The 12,820-nt window shown below is 45.4% G+C and overlaps 1 protein-coding gene across 1 annotated transcript in view; it reads left to right on the top strand.

The window, feature by feature from the left end:
• LOC106565330 (receptor-type tyrosine-protein phosphatase gamma) overlaps positions 1-12,820 on the top strand; it is a 305,168-nt gene that overhangs the window by 191,727 nt on the left and 100,621 nt on the right. The window contains exon 4 of the mRNA XM_014132317.2: positions 1,256-1,404. Within this exon, the coding sequence (XP_013987792.1) occupies positions 1,256-1,404 (149 nt within the window). The remainder of the gene's footprint in view (positions 1-1,255; positions 1,405-12,820) is intronic.

The raw sequence follows: 12,820 nt of genomic DNA, 5'->3' as shown, positions 1-12,820 counted from the left end.
TCCATTATGATCTAAAAGGCATAACTGATCCTAGATCAGCACTTCACTATTTCTGAATACAGGCCCAGATGTTGCATGACTCAGGCAAACTCAGCAGGACCTCAGATGTGAATAGGAGGAGGGTAGACATCCGGGAAAACACAAAAAATGCAGCTTCAGTGTTTACACCACACACAGCCAAAGCCTTTACTTATGTTTACGTTTCACAACTCCAACTCCTGAAGGGGGAATTCTTCAACAAGACCAGCTTTAACTAACTTTCAAAGCAAACTGCAAAGACATGTTTTGTCTCTGAAATGTGCAAGTCTTCTTGCTTGAAGTCGTGAACCATTGATGCTGAGGTAATTCAACTGTGTTTGATAATGTATTTAAATTTAGAAAGCCCAGAGAAGGCTGTAGCCAGCAAGCTAGCCCAAGCCCTTTGATGGAACACAGATATCTCCTTGACTTGACAAAGCGTGTTTATTGGAGGTTGCAGGGGTTAATTGATGGCTTAAGTCTCTGGGCAAAGCTCAATTTGTCACTGTAAGTGTTCAAAGGTTTCACATTCAGCTGAGGGTTTCTAGTTCAAGAATTCGACTACAGTAACAAAGCCTTATGAAGCAATGGAGCCTATTTAACTGAGAATTAGCATGTCATCAGGGACCTTTAAGGCCAATGATGACAGCGCAGAAGAAGGCTCTTATGTGTCCAACTCCCTGAGTCCCCTAGCTTCAAATAGGCTTCAGCAGAAAAATACTTTAATTTAGAAGGAAATTAAACAGGATGTACTGGTATGCACACAAGTCAAGTCGAATTTAAATTTTACATTGGTCTCGGCCATAACAGTTCTGGACAATAATCAGAATAGACTGAGGCACATTCAAAGAGAAAAGGCAAATCACAGATTGACATAAGACATTTTCCTCAACTTATCCCTCTTACTGACTGTATCTCTTCTCTGCTTTCTTTCCTCTTCTGACCCTCTACGTTTATCTGCCTTTTAACCTCTCCTCCCCATGCTCTCGCTCTCTCTCTCTCTCTCTCTCTCTCTCTCTCTCTCTCTCTCTCTCTCTCTCTCTCTCTCTCTCTCTCTCTCTCTCTCTCTCTCTCTCTCTCTCTCTCTCTCTCTCTAGCTGATGAAGGCTATTGACAGCCAAGTTCTTTGAATTTCTGATTGAGGAAAAACAAAACATCAGCTTTTAATTGTGAGTGAGAGTCACACCTATTTCTCTTCCAATACTCACTTGTATTTACTCTTTCACCCCTCTCTCAGTGGCTGTTCTGCTGAAGGATGACTATTTTGTACGGGGGGCAGGACTACCTGGACGCTTCAAGGCGGAGAAGATAGAGTTCCACTGGGGTCAGAGTAACGGATCAGCAGGGTCGGAACACAGCATCAACAGCAGGAGGTTCCCCGTGGAGGTAAGATCAGATGGGGGACAGGGGTTGTAGGGGTTAGATCATGGACACAGGACTAGGGGTGTAGGGGTTAGATCATGGACACAGAGGCCAGGGGTTGTAGGGGTTAGATCATGGACACAGAGGGTGTTGAGGTTTGAGGCTAATACACTGATCCCAAAAGAGAAGGATGCATCGGTAGAGGCTCTGAACCTAGAGCACAGCAGATTACTGTAAGGAGCTACTACAGCGGGATGAGTATAACCATGTAGGCCTCATGCTGAGTGGATCAGTGGATGAATGTAAGGTTCTTATTTGAGAGGGAGGCAGGAAGAAAGTGACAGAAAGACAGCCGCCGATACGGTGAGAGAGCGAGACAGAGGGATATAGTGGCTGTCCTTTGCGATGCAGATAAATGCTCACCCTGATGGCAGGTGTGGGAATGTGATTAATCATTCAGACTGAGTCAGGAGGAGCCAGAAGTGGAGAGACACTTCCAGCATGTCAACTCAGTGAACGTTCCAGTACCTAAAGCACTTAGCTTTGTGGTACCATTCAGTCTACAATGTTGAAGCAGCGACCTGTTTTTTAATCCTAGGTACAATACATAGTAATGAAATGGAAGGGAGTGCACTTTGTGCTTCTTTTATATCCCCTGTCTCATGGACCTGGGAATTGTTTCCAGCTAGGTTTGTCCCTCTAGCCTAGCCATGTTCTTATAAAGCCTTCCCTCTGGCAGTCAGGGCCGTATTTATGAAGCTTCTCATATAAAACCCGCCCTTCCTTCCATGTCTGTCTCTGTTGCCTAGCCCTCTTATACAGCTTCCCTGCCCCCCTTTCTTCCATACAGGCATGGTATGACTTCTGATTCTGAAAGCCTGTATAATTACAATCAGTATTTTTTTCTCCTCACATCTTTCTGTGACCAACGGACCATTAAAGGCCACTAGATGGATGATATACAGCCATTCTAATTGAATGCTGTGATATTAGCGGTTGTGCATATGGCTGTGTTGGATAGTGCCTGCTTTTACCCGTCATGGTGGTGGTGATTACAGCTGTATAACTCACTTTGATATCTGTCTGCGTTGTGGGTGGTTAAGGGGGAGGAAGGAAAGGCAGCAGAGGAAGAGAAAGTAAAGATATGTATGCTGTTCCTTTCTGTTAAAATGTAGAGCATACATTTACTTTATGGCTCACGTGTGACAAGGAAAAAATAAGGCCCAGTGCAGTCAAAAATGAGATTTTCTGTGTTTTATATATATTTCCACACTGAGGTTGGAATAATATTGTGAAAATTATGAAAATGCCCTTTTACATTTACATTTACATTTTAGTCATTTAGCAGACGCTCTTATCCAGAGCGACTTACAGTAGTGAATGCATACATTTCATACAATTTTTTTTTCTTCTTTTTGTACTTGGCCCCCCGTGGGAATCGAACCCACAACCCTGGCGTTGCAAACACCATGCTTTAGTGTAAGAAGTGTTTGAAAAGTGTTTGAAAAGACCCCATGAAATTTCAGCCTGTTTTGGTGGGATGGAGTTTTGGTGACATCACCAGGTGGTAAATTAGTTAATAGACCAATAAGAGTGCCAAACCTCTATGCCAACAACAGCTAGTTTTCAGTTTTTCTCTCCACACTCAGACCACTCCCTGACAGTCCTAGCAAAATTTGACCATTTTAATTAAAAACAATCACAGTAATGTACTTAATTGTTACCCAGAAATGATTTGATATTGAGATAAAAATTGCAGTATTGGACCTTTAAACTCGAGTGTCTTGAGTGTTGTTATATGTTATTTGTTCTCTTTTGAAATATACATGGTGTGTGTGTGGGCATGTCTGCATTGGGAAAATATGTAGAGAGAAAGTATGACAATATAAAAAACCTGAGTGATACTTTTTGATGGTCCAGTACCAAGCTTCATAAAACCTGACATCCTTTTGGATCATCACCACTCACACCTCTCTATGGCCCTGTCGCAATATACTTGTATAGTTTGACTTTACCCTCATAAACTTGACATTTATCCAGTAGTTTCCATTTTTATTTGTCTTGTGTATGGGATACGCATGGTATACATCGTCCAACAAAATGCTCAGTGGCGACCTGTCATTCAGGGCATCAACAAAAAAGCCATGCGTTTTGAGCCCCACCTGTTTAGCAATATATATATATTTTTTTTTTATATATATATACATATATATATATAAATATATATAAAAATATAAATATATTGCTAAACAGGTGTAAAAATAAAGAAATATATATATATTGCTAAAAATAGGTGTAAAAATAAAGAAATATATATTTTGCTAAAAATAGTAAAAATAAAGAAAAACCCTGGAATATATATATATATATATAGGGTTTTTCTTTATTTTTACTATTTTCTACATTGTAGAATAATAGAGAAGACATCACAACTATGAAATAACACATATGGAATCATGTAATAACCAAAAAAAATGTAAACAAATGAAAATATATTTTATATTTGAGATTCTTCAACGTAGCCACCCTTTGCCTTGATGACATCTTTGCACACTCTTGGCATTCTTTAAACCAGCTTCATGAGGTAGTCACCTGGAATGCATTTCAATTAACAGGTGTGCCTTGTTAAAAGTATATTTGTAGAATTTCTTTCCTTAATGTGTTTGAGTCAATCAGTTGTGTTGTGACAAGGTAGGGGTGGTAGACAGAAGATAGCCCTATTTGGTAAAAGACCGAGTTCATATTATGGCAAGAACAGCTCAAATAAGCAAAGAGAAACGACAGTCCATCATTACTTTAAGACATGAAGGTCAGTCAATCCGGAAAATTTCAAGAACTTTGAAAGTTTCTTCAAGTGCATTCACAAAAACCATCACCTCTGCTGTAGAGGATAAGTTCATTAGAGTTAACTGCACCTCAGATTGCAGCCAAAATAAATGCTTCTCAGAATTCAAGTAACAGACACATTCAAGAAAATGGCGCCGACAGATAAGGCAGCCGTGCTTCTAGCTCCTTAGCAACTTTGCAGTATTTTGTGATTTTTTTGTGTTATTTCTTACATTATTAGCCCATCATTTTTGTGTGTTATTACATACAGCTGGGAACAACTTTTGGATATTAGAGCGGTGGTAACTCACCAGCATTACCAGCATTACGACCAGGAATACGACTTTCCCGAATCGGATCCTTTCTTTGAATCCCCCAGGGCAATTAAACTGATTCCAGAGGCTGATCCAAAACACCGCCGGCGGAGAAGAGGTATTCGTTGTGGACTTCTAGTCCGACTCAGGAGGCACGCACACCACCCACCACTTCTGAGTATATTACTAGCTAATTTTCAGTCTCTGGATAATAAAGTTGACGAGCTCAGGGCAAGGATCTCCTTCCAGAGAGACATTAGGGATTGTGACATACTTGGTTTCACGGAAACATAGCTCTCTCAGGATATACTGTCTGAGTCTGTACAGCCAGTTGGGTTCTCAGTTCATCCCCCAGACAGGAATAAATAACTCTCCGGGAAGAAGGGCTTGGGTGTATGTTTCATGAGTAACTACTCATGGCGTGATTGTAATAACATACAGAAACTCAAGTCCTTTTGTTCACCCGATCCTAGAATACCTCACAATCAAATGCTGACCATATTACCTCCCAAGAGAATTGTCTTCTGTTATAGTCACAGCCATGTATATTCCCCCTCAAGCCGATACCACAGCGATCCTCAAAGAACTTCACTGGACTTTATGCAAACTGGAAACCACATATCCTGAGTCCGCATTTATTGAAGCTGGGGATTTCAACAAAGCAAGTTTGAGGAAAACACTACCGAAGTTCAACACATTGGCCATAGTACTCTTGATGCTAAAACACTCAACCTTGCTACTCCAACTTCCAGGATGCCTACAAGGCCCTCCGCTGCCCTCCCTTCGGCAAATCAGATCACAACTCCATTTTGCTACTTCCTTCCTATAGGCCGAAACTCAAACAGGAAGTACCCATGATAAGGACTATTCAACGTTGGTCTGACCAATCAGAATCCACGCTTCAAGATTGTTTTGATCACGCGGACTGGGATATGTTCCGGGTAGCCTCTGAGAATACAATTTACGAATACACTGATACGGTGACTGAGTTTAGGAAGTGTATAGGAGATGTTGTACCCACTGTGACTACTAAAACCTACCCTAATCAGAAACCGTGGATAGATGGCAGCATTTGCGCAAAACTGAAAGCACGAACCATGGCAAGGGCACTGGGAAAATCATTGAATACAAACAGTGTAGGTATTACCTCCGTAAGGCAATCAAATAGGCAAAACGTCAGTATAGAGACAAAGTGGAGTCGCAATTCAATGGCTCAGGCACGAGACGTATGTGGCAGGATCTACAGACAATCACGGACTACAAAGGAAAAAACAGCCACGTCGCGGACACCGACGTCTTGCTTCCGGACAAGCTAAACACCTTCTTCGCCCACTTTGAGGATAACACAGTGCCACCGACGTGGTGGGCCCTGCTTCTCCATGACCAACATGAGTAAGACATTTAAGCTTGTTAATCCTCGCAAGGCTGCTGGCCCAGACGGCATCTCTAGCCGCATCCTCAGAGTATGCGCAGACCAGCTGGTTGGAGTGTTTACGGACATATTCAATCTCTCCCTATCTCAGTCTTCTGTCCCCACATGCATCAATATGTACACCATTGTTTTCTACAATATAGAAAATAGTAAAAAATTAAGTAAAACCCTTGTATGTACACTACCGGTCAAAAGTTTTAGAACACCTACTCTTTCAAGGGTTTTTCTTTATTTTTTACAATTTTCTACATTGTAGAATAATAGCGAAGACATCAAAACTATGAAATAACACATATGGAATCATGTAACCAAAAATATGTTAAACAAATCAAAATATATTTTATATTTGAGATTCTTCAAATAGCCACCCTTTGCCTTGATGACAGCTTTGCACACACTTGGTATTTGAGATTCTTCAAATTTGTGGAATTTCTTTCCTTAATGCGTTTGAGCCTATCAGTTGTGTTGTGACAAGGTAGGGGGTATACAGAAGATAGCCCTTTTTGGTAAAAGACCAAGTCCATATTATGGCAAGAACAGCTCAAATAAGCAAAGAGAAACGACAGTCCATCATAACTTTAAGACATGAAGGTCAGTCAATACGGAACATTTCAAGAACTTTGAAAGTTTCTTCAAGTGCATTCGCAAAAACCGTCAAGAGCTATGATGAAACCGGCTCTCATGAGGACCGCCACAGGAATGGAAGACCCAGAGTTGCATCTGCTGCAGAGGATAAGTTCATTAGAGTTACCAGCCTCAGAAATTGCAGTCCAAATAAATGCTTCACAGAGTTCAAGTAACAGACACATCTCAACATCAACTGTTCAGAGGAGACTGTGTGAATCAGGCCTTCATGGTTGAATTGCTGCAAAGAAACCACTACTAAAGGACACCAATAAGAATAAGAGACTTGCTTGGGCCAAGAAACATGAGCAATGGACATTAGGCCAGTGGAAATCTGTCCTTTGGTCTGGAGTCCAAATTGGGGATTTTTGGTTCCAACCGCTGTGTCTTTTTGAGATGCGGTGTGGGTGAACGGATGAACTCCACATGTGTATTTCCGTAAAGCATGGAGGAGGAGGTGTTATGGTGTGGGGGTGCTTTGCTGGTGACAGTGTCTGTGATTTATTTCAAGCAGCACAACAGTTTTCAGCTGTGCTAACATAATTGCAAATGGGTTTTCTAATGATCAATTAGCCTTTTAAAATGATAAACTTGGATTTGCTAACACAATGTGCCATTGGAACACAGTGTCACGTTTGTCGTATGGAGAGTGGACCAAAATGCAGCGGGAATGTGTATGCTCATCTTCTTATTTATTAAAGAAACGAAACACTTTAACAAAACAACGACGAAAAACATTCCCGTAAGGACACATGACTATACGGAGAAACAACTACCCACAAATCCCAATGAACAAACACCCCTATTAAATAAGACCTTCAATTAGAGGCAACGAGGATCAGCTGCCTCCAATTGAAGTTCAACCCAATAAACTAAGCATAGAAATAGAATAAATAGACACAGACATAGAAATAGACTAACACAGAACATTTCCCCAAAAACCCCGAAACACACTAAACAAACACCCCCTGCCACGCCCTGACCAAACTACAATAACAAACAACCCCTTTTACTGGTCAGGACGTGACAGTACCCCAGCCCCCCCCCCCCCCAAAGGTGCAGACCCCGAATGCACCTCAAACAAAAAAACACAAAAATGAACCCCAAAACAAAAATAATCATAAACTAAAGGGAGGGAAGGGTGGGTAGCCACTGTCACCAACGGTTCTTGTGCTACACCCCCTCCTCCCCAATCCTCCTAGCCTGCCCACCCCCTTGCAAGCTCATGCCTGTATACCCCTACAGAAGTCTCTGGGCTAAGGCGCATCGCTGGATACCTCGGGCTGAGGCACGTCGCTGGAGACCTCCGGCTGGAAGGTGACTCTGGGAGCTCCGGACTGGAGGGCGACTCTGGCTGCGCCGGTTCCGGACTGGGGGGGGCGACTCTGGCTGCGCCAGTTTCGGACTGGAGGGCAACTCTGGCTGCGCTGCTTCCGGACTGGAGGGCCACTCTGGCTGCGCCGGTTCCGGACTGGAGGGCGACTCTGGCTGCGCCAATTCCGGACTGGAGGGCGACTCTGGCTGCGCCGGTTCCGGACTGGAGGGCAACTCTGGCTGCGCCGGTTCCAGACTGTGGGCCGTCTCTGTCGGTTCCGGACTGTAGGCCATCTCTGTCGGTTCTGGACTGTAGGACGTTGCCGGAAGCACTGGACGAGGCACTGTCGACGGAAGCTCTAGACGGGGCACTGTCGCCGGAAGCTCTAGACGGGGCACTGTCGCCGGAAGCTCTAGACGGGGCACTGTCGCCGGAAGCTCTAGACGGGGCACTGTCGCTGGAAGCTCTAGACGGGGAACTGTCGCCGGAAGCTCTAGACGGGGACTGCGCACTAACGGCCTGGTGCGTGGGGCTGGCTTTGGAGACACCAGACTAGGGACGCGCACCACAGGGCTAGTGCGAGGAGCAGGAACAGGATGTACTGGACTGGGCTGACGCACTGGAGGCCTGGTGCGTGGGGCTGGTACTGGAGGTACCAGACTGGAGACACGCACCCCAAGGCTAGTGCAAGGAGCGGGAACAGGACCTCCTGGACTGGGCTGACACACTGGAGGCCTGGTGTGTGGTGTTGGCTTTGGAGGCGCCAGACTAGGGACACGTACCTTAAGGCTAGTGCGAGGAGCAGGAACTGGATACACCAGGCCATGAACAAGCACTGGAGGACTGGAGCGCACAGCCTGCACCACCCGTCCTGGCTGGGTAGTCACAGTAGGCCTGCACGGGCGGAGTGCTGGCACAGGGCGAACTGGGCTGTGCAGAGGCCTGATGGCTGCCATGCGTAAAGCAGGCGCAGGGTAGCCTGGGCCTAGGAGACGCACTGCTGGCCAGATGTGCTGCGCAGGCATACTCCTACCTGGCTGGATGCCCACTCTAGCACGGTACTTGCGAGGGGCTGGGATCGCTCGCACCGGACTGTGCATGCGCATGGGCGAGATCGTGCGCACTTCCGCATAGACCGGCGCTCTCATGATCCGCTGCTCCCCATAATAAGCACGGGGAGTTGGCTTAGGGCTCACCCTTGGCCCAGCCAAACTACCCGTGTGCCCCCCCCCCAACATTTTTTTGGGTGGTGCCTCTCGTGCTTCCTTTGTTGGGCTCGCTCTTCGTACTGTCGCTGTTCCTCCCTCGCTGTCTCCACCTGTTTCCATGGCAGGGTCTTGTCCCCTGCCATTACCTCCTCCCATGTCCATGACGTCCTCCACTCCCTTCTTTCCCTGGCCCAGGATCCTTGCTCCTCCTGGGCCCGCTGCTTGGTCCATTGGTGGTGGGTAGTTCTGTCACGTTCGTCGTATGGTGTGGACCAAAATGCAGCGGGAATGTGTATGCTCATCTTCTTATTTATTAAAGAAACTAAACAAAACACTTGAACAAAACAACGACGAAAAACATTCCCGTAAGGACAAAAACAACTACCCACAAATCCCAATGAACAAACACCCCTATTAAATAGGACCTTCAATTAGAGGCAACGAGGAACAGCTGCCTCCAATTGAAGGTCAACCCAATAAACTAAGCATAGAAATAGAATAAATAGACACAGACATAGAAATAGACTAACATAGAACATTGCCACAAAAACCCTGAAACACACTAAACAAACACCCCCTGCCACGCCCTGACCAAACTACAATAACAAACAACCCCTTTTACTGGTCAGGACGTGACACACAGGAGTGATGGTTGCTTGTAATGGGTCTCTGTACACCTTAGTAGATATTCCATTAAAAAATCAGATGTTTCCAGCTACAATAGTAATTTACAACGTTAACGTCTACACTGTATTTCTGATTAATTTGATGTCATTTTATGGGCAAAAATGTGCTTTTCTTTCAAAAACAAGTACATTTCCTTGTGACCCCAAACTTTTGAACAGTGAAGGATAATATATATATATATATATATATATATATATATATATATATATATATATATATATATATATATATATATATATATATATATATAAATAAAGGTGTTGACTGTTTTGCATGTTATTTTGGCATTAATACCTGTCACATATCAGTTTGCAAACATAAAAAAAAAAAATGTTAAATTTGCATGTCTCTTTTTTGCTTTCTTGAGTAAGGTAGCTCCCGAATGCAGATGTTTCAGCCTAGCTCACTGCTTTCTGTGGTGGTGGGGCAGCCAGCAGATAATAGGGAGCGTAAGGGTTGGTAATGTTCTCTAGTTGCGCCATGATTGGCTCAGTGTTCTGTCACTCATGGGGACACTCTGTCTCCTCATCGGCCATTGGACATAAACATTACACAACAAGTTGGAAATTGGAAATTCAACAATGAATGGTTTGGAAGGAATCAGTGGCTAACTGCAATCATGGCAAGTCAATCACTAGCCTGCTATTCAGTGGAGAGGGTGTGTTGTCCAAGTCTGTGTTTAAGGGTCTATTTTACAAACTTAAAATGATAAACATTCACATGCAACACCATGAGCCAGAAAAGGTTGAATACATTGGCCATGCTCTCAATCCAGCATGACTTCTGCCACGTTCAAAACAAATAGAAACTCGAAACTGTGATATCTCGCAAACACTCGTCCCTCCGTGGAAAAAGTTTGAAACGTGTGGTGTAGATCTTTGAGTCTTTCTATTTTCTCATCACCTTAGTCACCGGATATCACAAATACCCTGTGCTATCCCGGGAGGTCTACCCTGAGGGTTGGTGATAGATGGGAGGTATGAGCCGCGACGTTGGCTCCCTCTGTTGGAAGTACACGGGGTGGGCACCCGGACGCTGTTGGCCCCAAGTAGAGGTAATTACGGGAGAGTGCCAACCAGCCATGCAGGCCACATGAAGGGTGCATTGTGGCACACCGCGGTTAAGATAAAGAGAGAGGCAAGGAGTGAGCCTACAGAGAGGAACGAAGCTCCCGGAGGCACGGAGCCAAATATAAGAAGGACTGAGCCAACCTGAAGTTATTTTGTTGTTATGTTTATTTTGTTGACTAGTAAAGTTGTGTTTTCTGACTAGAACCTCTCTACCTCTGTGTACATCTCTGCACGCTCAACCCAACACCCCACGGTTTATCACATATGGTGGAGAATGTGGGCAACGTTGGGTAGCTTTGGGAGCCATGGGGTCGAGCTTACAGAGATTACCATGGAGGAACTGGTTGCTCAATTTATCCTCAGCCAGCAGAAGCAGCAGGCTATCCAGGAGCTAGCGCTGGAGGAGCAGCGCCAACAAAACCTCAGACTGGTAGCGGAGGTAGCCCAGCTGAAGGGTGATATGGCTCAGGAGTCTAGCCCAAATCAGTTCCTGGTCAAGCTAATGGAGAAATATGACGTGGAGATGTATTTATGTACCTTTGAGAGGATGGCGCAGAGGGAAGGATGGCCCAAGCCTAAGTGGGCCAGCCTTTTGGCACCCTACCTCTCCGGGAAGGCCCAGAATGCCTACTTCGACTTGAACACCGAACAGGCAGCGAATTATGAGGGACTCAAACGTGAGATCCTGAGCCGGTAAGGATTCAGCCTCACACGCCATGCACTACTGGTCCAAGACTGGGCCTTTGACTCCACCATCTTCCACCGGTCTCAGATGAGCGACCTGATGCGCCTTACCAACGGCTGGCTACTGACCGACGTACCGTCCCGCTCTATAATCATTAAGGTCGTCCTGGATCGGTACCTTCGGGCTCTCCCCTCCGAGATGAAGAAGGCGGCGAGCATGCAGAACAACCAGAGCCTGGAGGAATTGCTGACCGCGGTGGAAACCCACCAGAACACCCAGGACCTGCTGAAAGGGGCCTGGGCTGAGAAGGCGGACGCAGAGAGGGGGAAGAAAAGTCTCATTGTCCATCTCTGCACGCTCAACCCCAAACCCCACGGTTTACCAAAACCCCTAGATATAGCATAGTAGTATGTCTTACTCCTGTCTATCACTTGAGAACAGAACTTCAAACAGTTATCTTGTTTATTGTTATTTTTCTCAGAAAAGGGGCTGCTGTTCGCATGTCCTCCATCTTATCAAGTGTGTTCACTCACCGGCTTCCCTCTGAGCTATAGACTGGTGGAGTCTCCCCAACACAATGTCTGAGGAAAACTCAAATTAATAGAATGGCTTTGGAGGAAATGGAGTGAGTGTGCGATTCATTCCACTGTTGTGCCCCATTGGACACGGAACAAAGAAACAAAGAACCCAGCTAAAATTAAGCCTAAACAAACAGTATGTTTGAACGTTAGAGCTCTGAAGGGCCTGTGTTGTGTGTGTGTGGGGGGGTGTTTGAATGTTAGAGCTCTGAAGTGCCTGTGTTGTGTGTGTGTGGGGGGGGTTGAATGTTAGAGCTCTGAAGGGCCTGTGTTGTGTGTGTGTGTATGGGGGGGGTTGAATGTTAGAGCTCTGAAGGGCCTGTGTTGTGTGTGTGGGGGGGGGTTGAATGTTAGAGTTCTGAAGGGCCTGTGTTGTGTGTGTGTGTATGGGGGGGGTTGAATGTTAGAGCTCTGAAGGGCCTGTGTTGTGTGTGTGTGTGGGGGGGGTTGAATGTTAGAGCTCTGAAGGGCCTGGGGGGGAGGGGGGGTTGAATGTTAGAGCTCTGAAGGGCCTGTGTTGTGTGTGTGTGTATGGGGGGGGGTTGAATGTTAGAGCTCTGAAGGGCCTGTGTTGTGTGTGTGTGTGTGGGGGGGGGGTTGAATGTTAGAGCTCTGAAGGGCCTGTGTGTGGGGGGGTTGAATGTTAGAGCTCTGAAGGGCCTGTGTTGTGTGTGTGTGTGTGTGGGGGGGGGGGTTGAATG

Source organism: Salmo salar, chromosome ssa12 (assembly GCF_905237065.1).
Source record: "Salmo salar chromosome ssa12, Ssal_v3.1, whole genome shotgun sequence".
NCBI classification, from domain to species: domain Eukaryota; kingdom Metazoa; phylum Chordata; class Actinopteri; order Salmoniformes; family Salmonidae; genus Salmo; species Salmo salar.
The sequence above is the reverse complement of the archived record's forward strand: the minus strand, read 5'-3'. Positions and strand labels throughout refer to the sequence as shown.